General features: G+C 42.2%; 2 protein-coding genes across 4 annotated transcripts in view; one reads left to right on the forward strand and one right to left on the reverse strand.

Annotated features, from left to right (window-relative positions):
- The window catches only part of iqsec1b (IQ motif and Sec7 domain ArfGEF 1b), a 199400-nt gene that overhangs the window by 96458 nt on the left and 77297 nt on the right, over positions 1 to 25645 (reverse strand). The gene's annotated exons all lie outside the window — the stretch shown is intronic.
- On the forward strand, positions 6238 to 8303 carry LOC128448347 (tripartite motif-containing protein 16-like). Its single transcript, XM_053430952.1, has one exon. The coding sequence runs from the start codon at positions 6326 to 6328 to the stop codon at positions 8009 to 8011; it is 1686 nt and encodes a 561-aa protein (XP_053286927.1). The 5' UTR covers positions 6238 to 6325; the 3' UTR covers positions 8012 to 8303.

Genomic DNA, 25645 nt, shown 5'->3' on the forward strand with positions numbered 1-25645 from the left:
GCCGTCCTGCATAAAAGGTACAAACCAGGAATGGGGGGCATTTCTGCTCTGCCCTTATGTTGTCGGCAGAGGAAGTCACAGATCCAAAACAACATCTGTCTAAAAGAGAGAACAGGCATCAGGGGATAGATCCCGATGCTGTTGTGTTTCACTTCACACTTCTGATTCCAGAACAGCAACATGGTATCTACAATCACCCAAGGGGAGGCAGCAAAATGTTGGCATTCTTTGTTCTGGTGCAAACAAGCAAAGGCAACATAATAAGGGGTCTTAATGGCATAGAGGGATCTCTGTATCAGAGGCTTTAGGCTCTCAATTTGTGATTAAATGATTAGCAACAACACGGCCTGTTGTACCTTCAGCTAAATTGCATCCAATTATGTGCTTTGATAGTGAAGACCTGCAAGAGCAGTGTTCACCTACATCCCCCCTCCTTGTCTCCAGCAGGCAGAGCAGGAGCTGCTCCTTTCAGGCCTGGCGAGCCACCACCATTGCCCTCAATATGTACACACTATCACCTCCTCCTATTAATGTCATGTCACAGCCAGACAACAATGATGATGATAAAAATGATACTAATCGAAATGGCAAATGGTGGCCATTATCATTACAGTTAATTATCTCCGATTCCACCGCACGGAAAGTGTGACAGCAAGCTGTCACAGCCAAGTGAACAAGGAGCGAAGTAATAACCTGAGTCAAACGAACGCAGTCTGACCTCACAGGAGGTAGATCTGAATATTTCCTTCTGATTCCAACAGCAGGGGGGTTTATAGTGATACACAGTCAGTCTGACACTACATAAGAAAATTACGGCTCCTTTAATGTTAATAATTAATTTAAAACACAGATGCTTCACCCCCAATAATTAAGATTTTACATTACGAAAACAACTTTATCTGAATTCTTCAGATGTGGAAGGGGGAGGGTAACGTTAATCATTTTCATGGAAGATATATCCATTACTGTTGTGACAGGAGAAAACATGGAATGTGTTTGTAGCCATGATTATAGTTAGCATTCATCAGATTGTATGGACTTAAAATTGAATCACTATTGAAGTCCCAAGGTCAACGGCAAGAACAACTTCATCTTGAAAGCGTGTAATCCAATTTGGCCTTGACACCCACCCTTTGGCACTCATGGAGTCTTAGTGAAAGATGGGAAACCTCATTGTTTTCCCAGTAACCCTGTCAAACCATCAATCTGGCCTCAGACTAAGAAAGCCTTCTGCTCCTTCAAGCCATTGTGTTACAGACAGAGTATTTTATGTCAATGTTGCCCTCCACTGGGGAATCCGACTTCACCTCTTCACAGGCAGAGAAGTCCTGAGTCCGGTAAACTCTACGAAGCTGTTCTTAGATATGAAATCGGGAAAATATCCACAACAAATTGGTTGTCTTTCACATATAAAGAGAGCATGAGGAGATTTTCTGGGTCAGACGCGTTAACAAGAGTTGTTCTTAAATTTCTTCGTCTTTCTAAGGTGACATCTTCGTTGATGTCTCCTGTATGGCACCTCTTTTCATCCTAAGATATTCCTTCACTTTCGCGACTGTCACATGAAAATGAAATCCTCACTAGCGCTTCCTCGATGTGAATATTCTGGACACTGTACTAGGGGGTTGGCAGAAAGAGTTTCGGCGAGGTTCAGAGCAACTGACCCTAACGCCGGGTTTATACAGCCTGCGGAAGCACCTCCTTTCCGCCCCCGTTACACAATTGTGCGGTTCACATGGGCTGCGATGTGCCACACCGCACCAAGGGCACCTTATCATCACATATGTCCCCCTCTGCCCATCCACTTCAAGAACACAAGCAGATAGACAGAGAGAGAAAGACAGGGATGGGGGGGGCTATGATGACCATCACATTTACCCCCGAACCCCTACATTGAACAGGTTACATATAACAACAAGCGGAGAAAGCAGAATCGCGGGCTGACCGGCCGGATAAATTCGCGTCCCATGTGAACAGCCGGGCGCCTTCGCGCTTGAGAATGGCGCAACACCCGGCGTAACATCTGCATTCTCACACACAGCCCATCTAGAAAATTTCAGAAAAATGTCCAGATTGTATTGCATGACTGAAAGTAGCTTATATGCTAAAGTAACAGTTTTACCACTACTGGCTTCAATCTCGGATCCCTTTCAAGGCTGTTGTGTTTTTATGACCTTTGCAACAACGAAACATTTGAGCTATAAAGTGAAACAAATGGGTTGGATTGTGTTTATTGTTCTTTAACATATGCTGCAAACACTAGCATGGGTTATGGACTGAGGAGAAGGCTAAATTGTTCCCGAGGACCTCTTTCTTTGGCTTCTGTTGTTTTCATTAGCAATTAATGATAAATGTAACTATCATTTGAGTATTTAAGATCCTTTAACTTTTTTTAAATTATTATGTTGGAAACATAGAAAAGGCAGCTCGATGGAGTTTCAACCAAGTCACAGACTTCCAGCATCAGCATTATCTTACACTCACTAGCAAAAGCTGAAAATATCTGCTTGCAATCGTATTTTAAGCGATTGTTTTTGCTTACATGTCTGGGTGCTTCAAATGTCCTATTATCTTGAATGATATTTAGCAGCGTTATCATTGTTAACTGGATTATGTACTGTGGTAAAATAAAAAGTGTGACAGACCAAGTGAGCAGGCTTTTATTTTAAGACTAACCAGGCCTTAGAAATAATCATTTGTGATCAACTTCAGCTAAGGGACAGGAATTCTCATTTACAAAAACCTTCTCCGCATGGACACACACACACACACAGACACACTTACAGAATTACTGTGTCCTTAGAATTATCTCGTATTATAAGAGTAAAAAAGAAAGAGGGCGATAATTCTTAATTTGGTCTTCTTTGGGAAAACAAGAAAACGTGAGCTTCCTTCCACATGGGCTGAATCTTTACTCAAACAAAAAGAGGTCACACTGTGTGCATAACATTTCAGCTACAGTGGATCAAAACAAGAGATTTGGAAGTAGGCTAATGAATGCAGAGCAGTAGGAACAGTTTCCTCTATTCTCTCAGAGCTCTACTACACGTCGGAACTCTGCTCAGAGTGAGCCACAACAAAACCATTTTGGTTTCTTCCTCTCCACTCAAACAGAAACCTACCCACTGATTCATCAGCTCTGACTCATTATTCATTTCATCCACTACTGAACAATAACCGTTGTTAAAAACTACTTTCATCACTTCTGCCTTCAATTTTACATCTGGAAGCTTGATATGGGCATTTTCTCAAACGTCAGCATCGTGTAAACATTTTAGTTATGTTAAGGCCACAACTTTGCTCCTAGATCTTACTCCAAACCAAACCATTTAGAGTCCATTTCATACCAGACAATACCAGGATGTGTTCCTTTTGCCAAATGGCTCCGCAAAGGAAATAAAGGGAGACAAGTTATTTCAAAAGACAATTCAAAACATTAAATCTGCTAAAGCCATTGTTCCAGCTGATGTTAATATGTTAAGATACAGTATTGAGATAAGAAACAAAGTCAGCACCTATTATTTAACTTGAGTGATACAATCCACCTGTTTAAGGTTAGTAAAGCTTGTGATCATGGTTAAAAGAAACCCGCTCTATTAGCCACACTGATGAGATAACAGCAAATTAAATAACTGCAGCCACTAGTGAATATGTCAGCAGGACTGGATGTGACTGCATTGACTGTTTGTGACCCTCCTTCTGTCTCAATATGTAATGGATGTGATTCTTTTTCTTGCTCTGGTGAAAGAACATCAAAGTCTCTTGACAGGTGACGGGGAGTGCTACTGCATAAGTGACACTTCGATGACTCCAGCTGTGTGAAGTCTGATAAATGTCCTCAAGTGATGTCACTTAAAGGTTCAGAGTGTAGAATTAAGGGGCTGAGATAAAAATAAAAGAAGAAAAAATCCGTGAGTGTGGAGTTAAGACAGAATTGAACTTAACTGACCTTTATAGCCGCCGCTTCATCTCTGCCTGAGGCTCGAAGCCTCACGGGCTGCCTCTAACGCACATGAATCTTTGATCGGACTGACAGTGGTCAAGTTGCCAAGTTTGGACAGTAAAGAAGAATGTGTGAACAAGTTTGAGATCTATGCTTCTGCTGCATGAACTTTTATCCAATATTTAAACTCTTCATCATGAGTCTGACAAGGACAAGTTCCATAAGGACACCAATAATCTGATTTTCACCTGATAAAACTAAAAGTCTGAATAAGGGACTGCCATGCAAACCGCATTTTCTGATTAATTTAACCTGAAAAGATTCATACCCGTAATAAAAAATAATAAATTAAGGTGTGGAGTTTTCCAACATGTTGACATGTAGACATTGGAATGTCCTATTGACGACACATGACCTGGGTATACACAAGATGTAAAAATAAAAACGGGGTTGTTGTTTTTTTTACGGTGCAAAATCAGATAGAAAAAAACAGTATACAGGAACATCATACGATGAATTATCTTATAGGCTAAGGTTTAAAAACTGGTGTAACAACATCTGATGTAATGCCATCATAATCAGACAATGCTCTGTAAAATGTAAAAAATGAACATGAATTACATTTCCTATTTGCAAACTTATGTAAACACCATAATCAAAATGGTCCGTCTCTGAATAGGATCAATATATCAGAATATAATGTAAATGCAGCAATGAATGAAAAATCCAAACTAGAGGCTATGAGCTTTCTTCTCTGAGACATTGGGCAGAAAAAACGACACCGGACTTTGGAACCAGGCTAAATCTTCTCTTCTTTTCACATCTGACAAGAGAGATGATGTGAATTTGTCAATTTTTCTTCCAACTTGAGTATTACATACAAACCTGCTCACACTGGAATTTAGCTTGTGGGGGAGACACCTATGAACTGTAAGTAGGTAACTGTAGTTGTCCAGAGGCGTCTACTGACAGCGTGGTAATGCGATGTTATTATTATCCTCATACATATAAATGTAACACACGCACACAAACACACACACACACACACACACACACACACACACACACACACACACACACACACACACACACACACACACACACACACACACACACACACACACACACACACACACACACACACACACACACACACACATACACACACACACACACACACACATACACACAGCCCTGCCTCTCCGCCTCCTGGATGCTTCACACTTAACGCTGCTTAACCAAATCTGCTGCACCCAAGCTTACAGCCTGTCAGCAGATGGTTAAAATAACTTAATAATGTGTTTCCCTTTTCAAAGAGAAGATGATCTGAGCCTTGTGTGTTTCAATCCTGCCTTTCTTTTTACTGCTGCGGTGCCTGACAACATCTTAATACTGACATTCTCCCTCTCTCATTTGGAAATCCAAGACAGGATTACTCATGTACTTATTGAATTTGAGTGACATGGCAATTCAATTTTTGGGCACAGCGATGAATGGATCTGCTTTATGCCATTGCTGTGCAAATGATGCAGTTCACTATAGAAATCCATCGCTACATCCCCTGCATTCAGAACATAAAAGTAGAAATGAAAGCTGAGATTTGGGGAAAAGAAGAGTCAGAAGAAGGGAGGAGGCAGATGAACAGAGCATGAGCTCAGCTCTCAGCAGTGAATCCTATTAATTCTACATCAGGTCCTTGAATTTTTTTTGCACTTAACCTTCTAGTGACTGATACATTATATACATAAAATGAAGAATGTGAATATTACAACCTGTGCTGTTGTGAGCTGAATGTGACAGTTCACAGTGCAACTATTCACTTTGAGATGTGATAACTGTGGGCGGATGTGGCTGAGGGGTAGAGTGGTTGTCCTCCAACCTGAAGGTCGGCGGTTCAATCCCCAGTCTGAACCATCTGCATGCCGAAGTGTCCTTGGGCAAGATGCTGAACCCCGAATGGCCCCCCATAGATTAACAAAAGTGCTGCAAGTAGATGCACTGCATGTATGTGTGTGTGAATGGGTAAATGTGAAACTGTAATGTAAAGCGCTTTGAGTGGTCATCAAGACTAGAAAAGCGCTATATAAATACAAAACCATTTACCATAACTCGGAAAAACTCACAACCATAGCTCATCGTAGTGGACTGCAGTAAATCCTGAAAATACAACAACTTCTTCCTCATACACAACCAGCTCCTCCCAGTCAGGCTATTTCTGTGTCTCCTCCCTTCACAGGTATGTAAGGGTAAGGACCAGTGAACAACAAGCTGTAAACTGTGGGAGATGAGTCACTGCAGAGAGTGAACGAGAGAGGGAGGAGCAGAGATCTGTTTCTGTTCAGAGGAAGTGATCCTGTTCTACAGTCACTGGCAGCAGCTGAAATGGAGGAGCAAGAAAATCGACTGGATAGAGAAATATTCTGCTGTCCGATCTGTCTGGATCTACTGAAGGATCCGGTGACTACAGGCTGTGGACACAGCTACTGTAAGAGCTGTATCAACACCCACTGGGACAATGGGGATGGGAGAGGAAGCTACAGCTGCCCTCAGTGTAGACAGACCTTCACACCGAGGCCTCTCCTGGTGAAAAACACCATGTTAGCGGATTTAGTGGAGGAGCTGAAGAAGACTGGACTCCAAACTGCTCCTGCTGGTCACTGCTATGCTGGACCTGAAGATGTGGCCTGTGATGTCTGCACTGGGAGAAAACTGAAAGCTCTCAAGTCCTGTTTGGATTGTTTGGCCTCTTATTGTGAAAAACACCTTCAGCCTCATCTTCAGTCACCTCCTTTTAAGAAGCACAAGCTGGTGGAGCCCTCGGAGAAGCTCCAGGAGAACATCTGCTCTCGTCACGATGAGGTGATGAAGATGTTCTGCCGCACTGATCAGCAGTGTATCTGTTATCTCTGCTCTGTGGAGGAACATAAAGACCATGACACGGTGTCAGCTGCAGCAGAAAGGACTGAGAGGCAGAGAGAGGTCGGGCTGAGGAGACAAACAATCCAGCAGAGAGTCCAGGACAGAGAGAAAGATGTGAAGCTGCTTCAACAGCAGGAGGAGGCCGTCAATGGCTCTGCTGATGAAGCAGTGGAGGACAGTGAGAAGATCTTCACTAAGCTGATCCGTCTGCTGGAGAAAAGAAGCTCTGACGTGAAGCAGCAGATCAGATCCCAGCAGGAAACCGAAGTGAGTCTAGTCAGAGAGCTTCAGCAGAGACTGGAGCAGGAGATCAGTGAGCTGAAGAAGAGGAAAGACCAGGACCTGAAGCAGCTCTCGGACACAGAAGATCACAACCAGTTTCTACACAACTACCCCTCACTGTCACCACTCAGTGAATCGACACACTCATCCAGCATCAGGATCCGTCCTCTGAGGACCTTTGAGGACGTGACAGCAGCTGTGTCCCAGGTCAGAGGTCGACTACAGGACATTCTGAGTGAGACAGAGACAGAGTTTTTACAGATTGTGTCTCAAGTGGATGTCTTACTGCCACAACCAGAGCCAAAGACCAGAGCTGACTTCTTAAAATATTCACAGGAAATCACTCTTGATCCAAACACAGCAAACAAACATGTGTTATTATCAGAGGGCAACAGCAAAGTGACACATATGAGAAAAGAACAGTCTTATTCTAATCACCCAGACAGATTCACTGTTAGGCCTCAGGTCCTGAGTAGAGAGAGTCTGACTGGACATTGTTACTGGGAGGTGGAGTTGGAGTTCGGGGTGATCGGAGGAGTTGGTGTAGCAGTCACATACAAGAATACCAGCAGAGCAGGGAACTCAGATGAATGTGAATTTGGATCAAATGAAACATCTTGGTCATTATATTGTCATGGAATCTGTTATTACTTTTATTACAACAGGATCAACACTCCAGTGTCAGGTCCTCTGTCCTCCAGAGTAGGAGTGTACCTGGATCACAGTGCAGGGGTTCTGTCCTTCTACAGCGTCTCTGACACCATGACTCTCCTCCACAGAGTCCAGACCACTTTCACTCAGCCTCTCTATGCTGGAGTTGGGATTTATTATCCTGGATCTACAGCTGAGTTCTGTAAACTCAAATAGACTTGAGTCATTAAAAGCAGTGATTAAGATTCTGTGTGTTAATCTTTAACTTCTTTTGTCTCCATGTTTGTTGACCAAAGTTCGTTGTCATGACGTGTCTGCTCCGCACAGAGATCAGCTGTCAATCAAACATGATGGCCGGCACTTTGAAGTCCTCTCATTGGTTGTTGTGTTGTTAGTTGTTCGACCAGCATGTTTACTTTATCACTAACCACATTCATGTGTGTCTATGCTGCCTTGTGTTTTTGAAAAGCGCCCGACAAATAAAACTGTCATGACTCAAATCAATCAACACTTTCGTCTCCTGTCCTTGACTGACGCGTGCTTTGATGTTTATTTTGAAGGTATATCCTGTCTGTTTCCGGTGTATTTTGGGCATATTCGATTAGTGTATAGCTCATTGGATATTAAAATACATTTTCAAAGAAACTTGTCATACAAAAATGTTTACTTTTCATGGGTACTTTCATTGTGTAAAGTTTCATTTTGATAGGAGTAAAGGAATCGAATGGCCCCATTGGGGTGCCTGGTCTTATTGGCACACATTGATGATAATTAAACATATTTCCTCAACTAGGATAACTTAGTAATTTTAGTATGTTGTTCTGGACACCTCATAGAAATGATCTATGATGAAACAATTTATTTTACAATTAATTCGATTTTTGGCTCCAAAATGAGCTACTTTGCTTGGACTATAGGGGCTCTGATGTAGCATAAGCAACTTAGTGTCAATTGGACAATAAATATTATGGTTGAACAGCTGTGTCTGTAAGATTTACACTTATTTATTTTTCTACATCATACCACTCAAATGCCATTCAAATACTTCCTCTGCGTTTTCCACTCATGGCCTTAGTATCGGCTGTACAGGAAGGTAACACACCTGACTGTGTGTCTGTGGTGGTCGAGCTGCTGCTGTTAAGTGTATGTCAGTGTAGTGTTCATTATTATTTCCGATGGCAAAACAGAGTTAATGCTGGTTTAATTCTTTCATGGTGGAAACCATGGATTCAATTCCTTTATCCAGCACACACTGATGCCTGTGCTGCTGTTTGGTTTGCTGGTTGTTGCCAATTCTTCAGGTAAAGTATCTGTTAGATTCAAGATTCAAGATTCAAGAATTTTTATTATCAAATGCACAACAATAACATTAAGCAGTCGCTGGCAGTGAAATGCTTGGGTCACAGGCTCTCTTCTAGCAATGCTCAAGTAATTACAACCTAAACAATTCAATAGAAATAGTATAAAATAGAATATCAAAATTCAAAATAGAAATTTCTAGTTTGGTGGTGTTATTGCAGTTCAGAGGAGTTTAAAAGTCTTATGGCCTGGGGGATGAAACTGACTGTTATTACTGACTATTGTTATTAACAGTAACAACACCAGCATTTCCCACTGATTTAATTTACTCTATGGTGGTAGCAGGGTTGCATGTGCACCCACATCATTCTTGAGTGCAACTAATTCCGAGTGACAGGTAAACATTGGGCAGAGTCACACGTACGCAAATGCTGCCGGTCCAAGTTCACCAAAGTTGAACAAGGCATGAACCTATGCTGCGGATTTGCTTAGCCACAGGAAGTTTAAGTCACTTCCTCACCCACACAGATTGGAAGTGAACAGGAGGCGAAGGTTCACCACTGATACATTCACGTATGTGGGTCCGAAAGAGTGTCAGGCTAGTTCCTGCATGTACGTGCACAACGGCAGCTGAAACTGAGGACTGACTGGATTGGTATGTGGATGGTGCAATGCAAGCGAGCGGGCTGCAAACAGAGCTGCAAACAGTGCTTTAAACAACTATACAATACAGCAACGGAGCAAAAGACCGAGTTAATGATTTCTTATGTTATTAGTGTAAAATCAAGTTTTAGTTCAGAATAGAACTGTGGCAGGACAAATTAGAATACAGCAGGCTGCCACAGTCTAGATTAGTTAATGTGAAACACTGCAGGATCATACAAGATAAAAATAGTAGTGGGAACAAGGTAACATAAGAGTTCCTGGATATCAGACATCATAGTAAAACAGGAAGTAAAGCAGACACATAGAAAGCAGAACGAGCCCTAAAGAGCTGCAGGTGTGACAAAAGACATAATGTGACTTTAATCTGGGCCAAGAGAAAGAAGTGAACTACAGATGAGCGTCTGCTTCCTCAGCGTGAATTGAAGACTGAACATTAAAGGAGCCCCCCCAGCTCCTCAGGCGCTTCCAGCCCGCCTGCTCTGAGCCGTCCACTGGCTGCATGTGGGAATGTGTTCTCTTCTAACTAATTTACTTAAGTGGAGCCGCACTCGGTCCTCTCACTTTGACACAGCCATAGTTTATTTCTTTTCATTTGCCGCTGCTTTATTGAAGGACTTTCATCATTATCGCCCTGCTTTTACTCAAGTTCGTTTTCCGTCACCATCCTTGAGCACTGAAACTGCCTTAAACCCTTCTCGTCTGTAACCATGACTACTACTGGTCAAATATCCCAAAAGGCTGGTTATGGGGGTTTAAATTACCCTCAGCACCACAGTGGATGAGGGATTCTATGCACTCTTTTCATGAATTTTAAAGACAGCTAAGATTTTCCTACTCGATATCATCACTCAAACTAACGTTACAATAAGAACAATTAAAAAAAATTAGCTAAATTTACACTGGATTGAGTTTACACGACACAGCTGGGATGTGTCGGGTGTTTACACGCACATAACCCTCCCACAGAGTGAGCCAGGATGAGATTTCAACAGACTCGCCAACATACAGCTCAGACAAACAATCTCCATGTGGCAGGGTTTAAAAATCTCAGAGGAACAGCATAAAACAGTGTGAGACATATTTTACATATAGATCCACCATCAGGATGCAAACGATAGAGCCTTTGCCTTTTCCTGCAACGCAGCATCAAGGCTACACGGTGCATAGGATATTTGTCAAGCAGAATCAAACATGGACAGCATGACGTTGTTACGCTGCACAGCACCATCTTAAAAGGCTGCCGAAAAGTTTCAGAAGCCCTGGAGCAGGACTAGAGACATCGTAAAGACCTTCTGGTTTGAATCTGCTGTCTTCATTACCACAATGAAGGAACACCAAGGGTTTTGGCAGCTAATAGCCTATTTGGAAACGAGTCATTCTCTCCCAAGCGGCCGTTACTTTTCGAACATGTCCCTTACTGCAAAAACAGACCCTCCTTGGCTGAGATCAGAGAGGTAGTCGCATGCACATCTCGTCCTCTATATGGGCCAGGTGCCGAACAAAAGAATCAACAAATGATTTTAGCTACCACATATATATAGATCAGACTGAAATGCTGACACATCAACTGTGCCAGGTCTTTATCGGATAAAGGGCAGAGAAAGAACAGCCTAGGACATGATTCAATACACAGTCAAGATCAAAGATATTATCAGTGCTTCAAAGAAAAAAATACCATAATACCTAATAGTGATCCCACAACATATTTTAAGAAAGCAGCTAAAGGCGGTGGACTAGTGGCAGAAACTTGGACTATGGGCAGAAAAGGTCTCTGGTTCGTCTCTGGTTCGACTCCACGGAGAAACAACAAAAAGACGAACCTGACTTGATCTGTCCAAATATCCAAGAGGATTCTCCCTACCCTGTCTAGTGCCCCTGAGCAAGGCACCTTACTCCCCCAACATCTGCTCCTGTGCGCCGTACATGGTTGCTCACTGCTCTGTGTGTCCTTCATCAGATGGGTTAAAAGCAGAGGTTAAATTTCCCTACCTGCATGAGTGTGGCTGTGCATGTCTGTGCATGTGTTTGGGACAAATAAATAAATGTAAATAAATGTAAATAATTTGATATACTCTAGTTGACACTCCACTTTGCTTCAACTATGTTTGGTAAACGTTGCCTTGGAGCTTCTCGGGGGGAGCATGCATCTTGCCGTATCTGCCAGCTGCTTGTCGGAGATCGTGTGTCATCCCAGTTGAGGAGAGATGAAAAGAGGAGATTAGCCTGTACTCTGACTAAATGCGCGTCAAGCATGTGTGTATTTTGATTCCAACAGTCAAAAATTCAAATTTCTGGGAAATTTGGGAGGAATTTCCCACAGGGAGGCAATTATCCAATAACAACATTCACTTTTAAACCATGTAACTGCAAAATCTAATTATGTGTCCTCCAGCATCATATCGGTAAGATGTAAATTTTCCATCTGAATCAAAAGGACACTGCTTATGAAATCAGCGAACAGAGAAAACATCAGTTAAATAGAGGCAAGAGCTCCGACGACAGGACTGCAGACTGCTCTATTCACTGTGGCCTTGTTGTGGCCCGCAGCCTCATTACTATGCTGCCCTCCCCACATAAGCAAACCCTACATATTGACAGAGACAAGACTAAGAGCTGTCTATAACCTTTTGTATACTGTATATTTGCCCTGTGCCTGCACAACAATATGCCAAAGTCTGCCTTTGGCTGGGAGGAAAGAAAAAAAAAAGTGTTTATACAGCAACTTGCAGATAGTGAGAGAGAGAGAGAGAGAGAGGGACAGAGAGGAAGAATACATTATCTTGACCTGAGACCTGGCTGTTCATCAGCATGCTCACAGGATGGATGATGAGTATTACTGCTATCTGATGGCAGCCACGTGCTGTATCTTCAAATGATCTGCTTCTCACAGAAAATGGTCACATTTCCCCACTGATGCCCTTTAAAAAGTTTAAAGTTTTAAAAGAGTTTGCAGGAGTTTGCATGGTGCCGACAGTTATTGCACTGTGTACCCCGGGCCTGACTGACTGACAGGCAGGAGAATTCTAAAAAAAATATGTTTAACCCTTTCTGTTCACAAAAATGTGTCTTTTTTGTTGCTTCCATTTATCTCTCTCTAACTTTAAATTATAGATTTGAGGCACTGTTTTTTAAGTTATTTATAGAATGGTCCAAAGAAGATCGAGAGAAAGACGCATCAGTAGGTTCACACTTAACTCAAAGAGTGGCATTCAGCCTAAATAATCATATTCGTCAAAGTAGATCATTCGATTTATTCCGATTTTGTCGCTTCAGTTCTTCTTCCATTAAACCACGCCCCCTGCTTTATTGGCAGCCAGCTGTGATGCAAACCCCCGGAAGGAAAGCATGACAGTGAGTCCAGCAAACATGTGAGGCAGCACATCGGCGGTCAGTGATTAGCTGAATACAACTGCACCAGATAATGTGACTGATGCCATGCCAGGCCACTACCCCCTTTGGCATGAACTAACCTCCAGAGTGGTGGCGGAGGCACAAATCAATACACACTTGCACACACATATCACACTGATTACAAGAAAAAACTAAAAGAAATACATTGGATGATGTGCAACGCTGTAAATCTACTTCAGGGCACGTCACTGAAGTCGACAAACAATCTCAGCATCTCATTGTGGGTGTTTAAATGACGCATATGCTTTACTATATGTGTGTGTATGGGGGCGGGGTATTTGGGTATGTTGGTTTCCCTGAGGCACCGGAGGGGTAAAACCATCAATCTATCAATTACAGCTCGGTGCAGCCCCTTCTCTCCTCCCTGAAGGCACAGCGAGGCACATTTCAGTGAGACCAACTCCCCCCTCCCGCAGATCTGAGGTGGAGAGACCACGCAGGCCGGCTGCCTTAAAAAGCCTCCTGTGATCGGGAGGTGGCTGGGAAGCCTACTGCTGCAGCTACAGCATATCAATATGTAAAGCCCAAGCAGCTGCTTAACACCAATTACAAAGATATTAGCCCTGTAGCCAAAACATAAAGCACCCTTGTTCACTCTCTCCTCCCTGTGAAATGCCCCACATGTCTTTTGATGAGGAACAAAGTGTTGTTTTAATAAGCAGGGTTTAGTGGCTCCATAAAGAATCTTGCAACTCAGATAGAGCCTCATTAATTTCTCCCAAACCGCTGAGTGGAGGCCTTCAGAAGAAAGCTTCTGAATAGTAATTCTTAGCATTTTTCTGCTTTTTATTTTCAGTTTGCAGTAAGTTACTCCTCGATGCCAGGTGGTGGCGTCCTGAGTCCTGGGGACCAATACAGATGGATGTGCTTTCCAGCTGTCTGTCATCCCCTATCACACACACACGACTAAAGGAAGACGCACTGTTCCTTCATGTGCTGGCTCTCCTGAGGGTGGAGGAGCAGAGCTGTACTCACCCTATCAGGGGGCACAGGTCAAATCCAGCCATCAAGATGAGCGGCCGCAGCCACACATGATAAGCGGTTAAACAAGAGAGGACAAGTGGAATCCTGCCAGGTCCAGAGAATTACATAACATGTGGAGAAATAGATTCACTGTCATAGGCTACAACGTCACAGGTAAATTCCTGCCCGTGGTAATCGCTTTCATATTAATGAAGCAGAGAGGACTATGGTTCTGTATTTGCAAGGAAATGACTTCTTTCATCATCTGGTAGAGGTTGTACCTCGTACAAGAGAGCCAGAAAGGTTGACATAAAGTGGTAATTAGGAGCAGTGAGCAAATGCCAAATTGTTATTTTTCATGGAGTAACATGGAGGATGGTGAAGGAGCCAGGGAACTGAAATGAAAGTGACAGCCGGAGAGACAGATAGAGAGGAGAGAGTACAGAGGGTCTGAGGCTTTGCAGAACTCTTCCAACACCCAGGAGACACAAATTATGCCGAAAGACAGAGGTGGATAAAGGCATTCAAACTCGTGGAAAAGGTCAGGTTGGCAGCAGCTGGGTCTTATGTCAGATTTCATAATCAGAGTCTTGTTCTGAGGGAGGAAAAGAATCGGCTGCTTTACTTTAATTCACAATGTGCCGTGGTGTGTTAAATTGCTCCCGTGTCAGAAAATAACAGCCCTTCAAACTGCAACACACGCCTTCGTCATCAGGGGGAAGCTTGTACTGAACCCTGGTGTCTTCCATCAGCATGAGGGATGTGTGTGTGTGTGTGTGCGCGCATGGCACATCTGTGTGGGTGTGTGGTTAGGAGTCAAAGCTGTTTCAGGAACACCCTTCCCTCCCTCTGATAAACAATCCATCACTAATTACTTTCGACACCAAGCAGACAGCAGCAGTGGCGTGGATATGATCAGGCTCTAAGACGCCTAAACACAAGTGCAACAGAGAGGGGCTTTGTTCACGGGGCCTCAGTTCAGTGGTTGCATACTGCTGCAGTCAGCCAAGCACAACTTGAAGTGTTTGGATCTGTGGAGGCTGACCCTTCGGTCACAAAGGGCAGATAGAGGGGCAGCATCAGTAATACCATTAACCCTGTATTAACTTATTGACATGTCCACACTGATTTACGTTCGTGCTTCGGTTTTCTTCGGCTGCTTTGATTCAAGCTTTTATTTGCACAGATATTGGTAATTCACAAAAACTTGTCTTCACCTCAACAACTGCTGTCACTTCAGATGCGTGAGCAAGAATATGTCTGAAGTGACAGCAGCATGTTCAACTTTAAAAATATATTTAAAAATTAGACTACTGTTTTCAGACCAAATAACAAAAAAACCTCTACGACAGTTTTAACACAATCTGCATCCATCGTTGTATTGAAGATCAACTGTACAATTTGAATCAGTAGCTATGGTCTTTATTTACCCCAGCAGAGAGAACCAGGCCTTGATTCTGGACATGCTTATATTAGAAAGTATTGTATCTAATTCTCCTTCTTCCCAAAATAATTAAAACTTCTTAGTTAACTCAGCATGTTGTCCGTGTACACATCACTAATGTCATCAGCACAGTGTGATTGCCCAATCAATTTTAAAACAGACATCAAATCAAGGTTGAACATTGATCCGGATCATGGAAGAGAGAAGTGGAATTGGTGTGTACACATTATTTTCCTTTTCCGAAATAAAGAAACCTTTCTCTTAAATTATTTACAAGATTTTAATGAGAATTTACAGTCGATGTATTAATCATTCGCCATCTTAATTAATTTTTTCAAAAAGTTCCTCAATTTGGAGACGTTTGGATGTTTCAGCTTGGGTTTAGTGATAATTTGATTTCCATATTTTTCTGATTTACGACATTGAGTCATCATGAATCAGTTGCTACAAATACGAATCAGCATCTGCAACTGTGTATTTTCCCTACACTTAAGTATTGCATGTAAATTATTATTACTGATGCCTATTTTGGACTCTTGCTTCTGTAATATTGCAAGTTTGGTTAATAAAGGATTATCTTACCTTATCTTATCTTAAACAACATGAGGTAGGGTGGGTGAAGGGAAGCACTTACTCACAACAGCTAGCTGGGATACTGGAGGCTAACTTAAGAATGTAGAAACATGTAGGATTGCACACTAACCTGGTATCTCTTAACCTCTGAAAGTGAACTGGTATAGTTGCTGGTTAGCTGACGTCTATAGAGCTGGTAAATTGGTCTGGGCCCCCCAAAAAAGACAAGCTCTACAGCTGATATATTTCCATGTCAAATATTTTTGTCTTGTATATTAGTACAATATTGTATATCATCAACTGTGGCTCCTGCTGCTGAGGAGAGGCTGTGGCTGAGCTCACAGCTCTACTCTGCCTCAGGCTGAAGGTGATGATTAATGTATTTGGAAATTGCCAATCCCTAAATCAGGCACTGAGGCACTATTTCAAACCAAGCCGAGGCTAATTCCACCGTGTTCAGCAGTGTCCTGGAGCATTTCTACGTGATATTGTGGCTATCATAATGACAAATTAAAGGCCACATTAATTGTGATGACAAGGAATTGATGTGCTATATTTATAAATCACAAGTGAGAACAGAAAGCTGTATTCTTCCAAATCCAGTGCCTGGTGCCCGAGCCCATGATTACACACAAGAACAAAACCATATGATGACCAGAATCAATTTCCAATCGAACAGTTACAGAACATAAGTAGTCGCATGTAATCCTCAGAACATGTTATGCTTCTGTCCATATAGAATTCATACCAAATGTGTATGTTTAGTGTTTAGTATTTTTGTTTTGTTTTGTTTTGTTTTGTTTTGTGGCGAGTACCTTTTAAATACTGTGTCATGTTGTATGGACATGAAGATTATGTGTTCAGTTAGTCTGTCAGTCTGTCCACCATTATTGTTCAGACTGAAATATCTCAGTGAGTCATTTAGAAATTGCCATTACAAATGTTGTCACGGTCCTCAGACAATGAATTATGTGCGGTCATCTGACTTTTCCTCTCAGGCCACCTTGACATTGTAAACTGACGTAGGTTTGAATATTTGTTACAGATTTACATAAGGCCAATAGGATTAACCCATGGGATATTGGAGATGCGTTGACAATTCCTTTAGCACCACTTGAAGGTCAACATTTTGGAGAATTTTGTGAGATGTCCTAACATTTATTTGAAGGATTAGCATGCAATCTGACACATTCATTAGAGTTAAATATGGTCTAATGGCTGCTGACTCTTGTTTAATTGTTTTGTGTCTGTATGTGTGCAGTTGTGTTTGTGTGTGACTGAATAACAGCTATCTTGTTGGCACCTGTGTTTATTTGTGTGTTAGCTATTGCTAGCAGTTTGTGGTCTGCTGTTTGATTAAAAATAACTGTTTCTTATTACTAAAGTTATCCAATCTAATCACGATTTATACGACATCAGATCCACTAAACTGAAACAATGCAGGTAAAAGAGAAGGTGATGATTGCCTGCAACAACAACGACAACAACAACAACAACTACAACAACAAGAAACAATCCAACGAATGAATCTCTGGGATCCCAGCCACACAAAAGCTGTGTTCCTGGCAATAGTCTTGTTTGTTTACAGTAATTAAACTAATGATTCCAAATTAACATGGTAACGATTTGTTGATGTTGAAACGCAACATGTTATTTCTTAATGAATGTCTTTAAACCCGCTGATGCTGGCACCTGTTGACAGTTACAAGCAGATGCCGACATTGTTCACGCTTTTAGAACAGGTAGGGGGAGTTTTGTTTATGTCCTATAATATTCTATAATATATATAAAAAATGTAGTAACTTTTTTGCATTCATTCACTTCAAAATTTGCAACATAGATTAGGATAATTTGATCCTCAGCGCTTCTATCTAATGGGAGCTGCTGGCAGGGATGCAGCTAATGTCCACTATAAAGGAAAACTAGGCTTCTAATGAACAACAACAATGTTGAATAGGCTGAATGGAAGTAGGGCTGGAGTGAAGAAATGAGACTTGCATCTGTATATTAAACTGGCCATCAGGTCGTTGCTGGGGCTATAGAATTTGCTACGTTTTTGAGAGATGTGGGGACTCTTTTGTCAATGCTTACCACCTTTAACAAAAACAAATGCCACCATATGAGTCTCATGGACAATATCTGGCTGTCACCCAGCATCAGAGAAAATAACACAGCATGCCTGCAGGAAAATCCAATATGTTGTTCTGTTCCAAAAGCGGTGCTGAAACTGAGTAAGTGAAAAGATTGGGATTACATTTCAAACTCTACTATGCAAGATGGCCTCTAATCTCAAATTACAAACTTCTTCTAGACAGCCAGAAAAATAAAAAGTTGCAGACCATGGGATGCTACTGGGGGCAGCTATCTAAACAGGCTTCAAGATTAACCATTGTTAATTAACCTTATACAGTGCCTTGCATAAGTATTCACCCCCTTTGGACTTTTCTACATTTTGTCATGGTATAACTACAGATTAAAATTTATTTCATCGTGAGTTTATGTAATGGACCAACACAAAATAGTGCATCATTTGGAAGTGGGGGGAAATATTACATGGATTTCAAAATTATTTACAAATAAAAATCTGAAAAGTGTTGAGTGCATATGTATTCACCCCCTTTACTGTGAAACCCCTAACAAAGATCTGGTGCGACCAATTGCATTCACAAGTCACATTTGCAAGTCACATAATTAGTAAATAGGGTCCACCTGTCTGCAATTTAATCTCAGTATAAATACACCTGTTCTGTGACGGACTCAGAGTTTGTTGGAGATCATTACTGAACAAAGAGCATCATGAAGACCAAGGAGCTCACCAAACAGGTCAGGGATAAAGTTGTGGAGAAATATGAAGCAGGGTTAGGTTATAAAAAAATATCCAGAGCTTTGAACATCTCTCTGAGCACCATAAAATCCATCATAAGAAAATGGAAAGAATATGGCACAACCGCAAACCTACCAAGAGGAGGCCGTCCACCAAAACTGAAGAGTCGGACAAGGAGAAAATTAATCAGAGAAGCAACCAGGAGGCCCATGGTTACTCTGGAGGAGTTGCAGAGATCCACAGCTGAGGTGGGAGAATCTGTCCACAGGACAACTATTAGTCGTCTACTCCACAAATCTGGCCTTTATGGAAGAGTGGCAAGAAGAAAGCCATTGTTGAAAGGGATCCATAAAAAATCCCGTTTGGAGTTTGCCAGAAGCCATGCGGGAGACACAGCAAACATGTGGAAGAAGGTGCTCTGGTCAGATGAGACCAAAATGAACTTTTTGGCCTCAATGCAAAACGCTATGTGTGGCGAAAACCCAACACTGCCCATCACCCTGAGCACACCATCCCAACAGTGAAACATGGTGGTGGTAGCATCATGCTGTGGGGATGCTTCTCTTCAGCAGGTACAGGGAAACTGGTCAGAATAGAGGGAAAGATGGATGGAGCCAAATACAGGGAAATCCTTGAAGAAAATCTGATGCAGTCTGCAAAAGACTTGAGACTGGGGCGGAGGTTCATCTTCCAGCAGGACAATGACCCTAAACATTCAGCCAGAGCTACAAAGGAATGGTTTGGATTAAAGAATGTTAATGTCTTAAAATGGCCCAGTCAAAGCCCAGACCTCAATCCAATAGAGAATCTATGGCAAGACTTGAAGATTGCGGTTCACAGACGGTCTCCATCCAATCTGACTGAGCTTCATCTTTTTTGCCAAGAATAATGGACAAACCTTTCCATCTCTAGATGTGCAAAGCTGGTAGAGACATACCCCAAAAGACTTGCAGCTGTAATTGCAGCGAAAGGGGGTTCTACCAAGTATTGACACAGGGGGGTGAATACTTATGCACCCAACAGATGTCAACTTTTTTGTTCTCATTATTGTTTGTGTCACAATAAAATTTATTTTGCACCTCCAAAGTACTATGCATGTTTTGTTGATCAAACGGGAAAAAGTTTATTTAAGTCTATTTGAATTCCAGTTAGTAACAGTACATAATGGGAAAAAGTCCAAGGGGGGTGAATACTTATGCAAGGCACTGTATATGCATTAGAGGTTCAGTGCAAGATTCAGGTGAAAGGGCTCTATTGGCAGAAATTGAAAACAAAATAATACTAGCAATGTTTTCACTAGTGTTTTTCATCTAAATTGTCCAAATTGTTGAATTCTTTATCCTAAAATGAACCGTTCATATTAAAATACTTTATATTGACATCTGGAAATGGTCCTCTCTATAGTATTCCAAACTGGACAAACTAAACACCTTTTGAGTTTTTTATGACAATTGAAGGCTATCACAGTTTCTGGGGATGAGGTGAGGGGTATTCTACGGTGGCCCCGAGAGCTCAACGAACAGCAACTTAAGAAAACACATGCAAGTTGACAAAACACAAGCAAAGTAAGAAAACATCTTCATCAATTTCACAACACAACACAACACATTACAGAAACGCGCAGCAAATAGACAAACGCCCTGCAAATAGACAAACGCGCTGCAAATAGACAAACGCGCAGCAAATAGATAAACGCGTAGCAAATAGACAAACGCGCTGCAAGTAGAGGAGAAAACACAACGGAAGTGTTTCCAGAGGACAGCTAAAAGTGATGGACACTGCTGCCACAAAAACGTCCAATACACCATAGAAATTCGGTTCCACACAGGGTTCGGCCAGCCGCGGCTCTGGAGCCGAACGCGGCTCTTCAGCCCTTCTTCAGTGGCTGTACAGTACAGTGTTGTGCATATGTTTCGCGAACGCTGAACTTAACGAATCAGTTTTCATATTATTAACGTGAACGTAACGATGAACATGAGTGAACGTCACGTAAATTGTTTAAATCATCACCGTATCAGGCCATCATGAAATACCAGGAGCGGGCGAGTTTGTGTCCCCCGGCGCTCCGACCCCGCCCACTCACTCGGAGAGACCCATCTGATCACGGAAGATGGTCCGATCTAGAGACATGTCGTCTTCTCCTGTTAAACTGAATAAACAGACCTAACAAGCAAGCCCCTGTTTGTGAGGCAATATATTGTCCATAGTGTGCAGGGGTACGAAACCTTTACTATCAAAAGAGCGAGTGGGTGGGGTCGGAGCCCCGGGACCTATACAGTCTATGCCCAGGACCGGAGCGCTCGCTACACACACACACACACACACACGCGCACACACACACACACACACACACACACACACACTCGCCCGCTCCTGGTATTTCATGATGGCCTGATACGGTGATGATTTAAACAATTTACGTGACGTTCACTCACGTTCATCGTTACGTTCACGTTAATAATATGAAAACTGATTCGTTAAGTTCAGCGTTTGCTAAACATATGCACAACACTGTACTGTACAGCCACTGCAGAGGGGCCGAAGAGCCGCGGGTGGCCAAACCCTGTGTGGAACCGAATTTCTGTGGTGTATTGGACGTTTTTGTGGCAGCAGTGTCCATCACTTTTAGCTGTCCCCTGGAAACACTTCCGTTGTGTTGTGGCCTCTTCTTGCTGCGCGTTTGGCTTTTTGCAGCACGTTCCGGTATTTGCAACGCGTTCCGGTATTTGCTGCGCGTTTCTCTATTTGCAGCTCGTTCCGGTATTTGCAGCGCTTTTCTCTTTTTGCAGCGCGTTGCTGTAATGTGTTGTGTTGTGTTGTGAAATTGATGAAGATGTTTTTTTACTTTGCTGGTGTTTTGTCAACTTGAATGTATTTTCTTAAGTTGCCGTTCATTGAGCTTTCAGGGCCACCATAGTATTCAGCTGCAACGTGCAACTTCACCACTAGATGTGACTAGATTCAACCCACTGAACCTTTAATCAAATGATCACTTGATGGCATGAACATATGCCAGGGTTCAAGCAACCTCTCTGTTGCAGGCATTGTTATTGTATAGTCTTTTCAGAGGCCAGGTCAGCTTGTTGAACATAATGTAAGGATGAAATACCATATTTTACGCCATATCAGTACAAGGCTGCATATATAATGGTGATGAACAAGCTCCTCCAGTTAAAAAAAGAAGTAAGAAAGAACAAATTTTTCAAAAGGCCAAAAGAAAATAGTTATTTCCATTAAACTCACATGACTAAAATGCAAGCATATAAACAGAAAAGAAGTTCACTGAATAATCACTTCAGTTAGTTATTACTTTCATTGTCAGCCTTTGAGGTAAAAATAAAAGTCATGCAAATTGATATAAATAGGAAAGTAACAGTTTCTCGCTGCTTTACTCATTTTAATGCGATCAACAGAAACTGGGCAGCAACAAATCCAATGTGGGTGGTGAACATATTGTGTCAGTATCACCAGCTGGGCACTTGTTAACAGTCTAGTAAGCAACACATTGCAGAGTTTGATTTCATGCAGCTCTTTTGATGCGGAGCGGTTTCTATGTCATCTGGTTGGGGCTAATGAAGTGAATGTAGGGGGATCAATGTCTCTGTTGCGGGGCCAGCGGTGCAGCTCACCCTGCAAACACCCGTGCATTTATCAGCAGTGCCTAACCCCAGCCCAAAGAGTCTGCTTCAACGCTGAGAACTCCCAAGAGGAGCACAGAAAAAACTATCCAGCGGAGCCAAATGCATGATCGATTGGCTTCTGCACATCACATGAGAAGGAGGGAGGAATGAGGAGTTTGGAACTGCTGCTTGGTCAGCCTAACTGAAAAAAGATCATCATGATGATAAAGTAAAAAACACTGACTCCATACAATATACTTCTGTGTAAAGATCTGCAAGGTACATTTTGAAAGATTGTCTTTAAGGTGTATCACCTTTACCAAGGATCTTGTGTTTTCACGAGTGTTTATTTGTTTGTCTGTAGGTTAGCAGCATCGCACATAAAACTATTTGATAGATGAAACTTGTTGGAAAGGTGCAGGTTGGGTCAGGGGATAACTCATTCAATTTTGGTGTGGCTCTGGATCAGAGGTAAGATCAAGTTAACTGTTTATCACTTCATATTTTGAGATGGTGTGAATCTTAATTAAAATGTTCAGATTGGTATCGATGAGTGTGTGAAATTTGCAGTAGCTTGGTAGAATTTAAGTGGACTATTGGACATTGGCAAAGGTTTGCACTCTATTGAGTAGTTTTGATATTTCTTATCTTGAGTGTGTGCTTATTTTACTCCCTAACAGAAGGGGAGATCAGATGAGTTTAAATGAGATAAATGGGATGAGATGACATCTGCAACTTCTACAGGTGCACCATAGAGAGCATCCTGACTGGCTGCATCACCGCCTGGTATGGCAGCTGCACCGCCCTGAACCGTAAGGCTTTACAGAGGGTGGTGAAGTCTGCCCAGCACATCACCAGGACAGCGCTACCATCCATAGAGGACCTCTACACCCAGCAGTGCAGGAAGAAGAGCAGCCGTATTATTAAAGACCCCTTTCCCCCCAGCCATACACATTTTTGCCTGCTGCCGTCTGGCCGACGGTACCGCAGCATCCGGGCCCGCACCACCAGGCTCAGAGACAGTTTCATCCCCCAGGCCATAAGACTTTTAAACTCCTCTCTGTGACATATTTTTGCATATTTGCACTATTGTTGTTTTAATTTTCTCCTCAGCTGTTTATATATATATTTAGATATATATACTTTATTTTCTATTTTAAATTTTGATATTCTATTTTATTCTATTTTATACTATTTCTATTTTATTTTATTGTATAGGTTGTAATTACTTCAGCATTGTTAGAAGAGAGCCTGAGACTCAAGCGTTTCACTGCCAGCGACTGCTTAATGTTATTGTTGTGCATTTGACAATAAACATCTTGAATCTTGAATCTTGAAGAAATGAAATAAGTTGATACTTTATTCATCCCTTTGGGGAAATTCCCTGCGTCCAGTAATTCCTTTCTTTTAACTGTAAATTCTTTCCAGAGTGCAATACTAAACTCATGAGGGACACCACAATGTGATCAGAAGTTGTACCTTCCATCAATCAACTTAAACCATCATAGATCGCAGGCTGTCTCAAGATCAAGAAGCACTGTCAGACATGACAGAAAAGCGTTATCGTTGTGCTGTCATGTTTTGTGTCAAATTTATTAACCAACTACAGTACACTCAATAGTCGGGTGTCCACCAGCTTTGGTATGTTTAACATAGGCACATTGCTACTACTATTGATACTCCTAAACTTTTTTGGCCATGTTGTTGCTTCTATCATCATCTGTCTGAGCAGGATTTTAAAAATGATAATTTCAATGCTTCCGGGGGCCATATAGGGAATATTGTTAGCAATATGTTGTTACGTAACCCTATGCCATTAACACTAGTGGGTGGGTGAACTTGTGGACAATCTGAATACAGCCATTATCTGACCCACCCTTATGTGTTTCACCTGTGTACCATGATGCCTTCAAATGGAACTCAGGAGCTGGTGGTCAAGATATGAGATGCTGTGTGAACTTGAGCTTTGTCTCAATTCAGGAGCTGAAATCCTTCAGAGGAAGCAGACTACCCAGACAATCAAGGAGGCGGCGGCTGGGTAGGCCGCAAAGGCTAACCTGAAATGAGACAGTCTGGTTTGCAGAGGATTTCTGTTATTGGCTCTTCCCGGCGGTATGGCGTGGTGGTTTTAGTGCCTCCTGATTTTTAACATGTGCACTGTTATCTGTTTGGTGAAGTTACCTCTTGAAACAGTTTGTCACCAAAGCGCAATGAATCCTGGCTCCTTGAATCCTTGAATTCCAAGCTTGTGAATATCACAAGAGGGGGGGGAGGGGGCGTTGATATGGACTCTTCTGATGAACACAATAAACATGACCTCATTTTAAGGCAACACAAGTTTCCGTGTATCGCTGGCTTAGTTAGCCTTCCCAGTCCTTTTCGCCAGTTTGTCTATTCATGTTCTCTGAAAACCTTGTGTTTTGTTCATCTCTGCGGTCTTGTTTTGCACTGCTGTTTGTTTTACCTCCTGCTTCAGGCCTGCTTCCTGTTGTTACCTAGTGTTCCTGCTTAGTTCCTTTGTGTTTGCTGGAGTGTTTTGAGTTCGGTCTCTCTGTTTACCGGCCTGCCTGCCCCCCCACCCAGAGTCTCAGTAAGCTGGTTACAATTCACACATCACAACTACTCATCACCGAACCTACCTGCCTTGTCCTACATATGCATATTGGGTCCTGAATACCGAACTTACAGCAATCTTTATGAAGGCCACTGCAGGGAAAGAAAAACACACTCAAACTCTAATCACGCCACTCACTTTCATCTCCTCTTAGTGTGCTTATGAAGCTGGAGTGATGGCTATCAGTCCCATAGAGTGAAATTACTTTGTATGATTGAGTGCCTATTTAGTATAGTGAGACCTCAGAAACATTGCAACTGAGTCTAAAAAAAAGTTGATAGATTAAAGAACCATCATTGACATGAGACTTACGAGTTTACCTTTGTAATCAGATGCAACCCTCTGTTTAAAGGAGATCTACATTGCCCTGCTGGGAACGAGGAAAGATGATTACCACAGCATCTACCAACCATGCAGCAACTCCACAGCAAGTAAT

Source organism: Pleuronectes platessa, chromosome 2, assembly GCF_947347685.1.
Source record: "Pleuronectes platessa chromosome 2, fPlePla1.1, whole genome shotgun sequence".
Taxonomy (NCBI): domain Eukaryota; kingdom Metazoa; phylum Chordata; class Actinopteri; order Pleuronectiformes; family Pleuronectidae; genus Pleuronectes; species Pleuronectes platessa.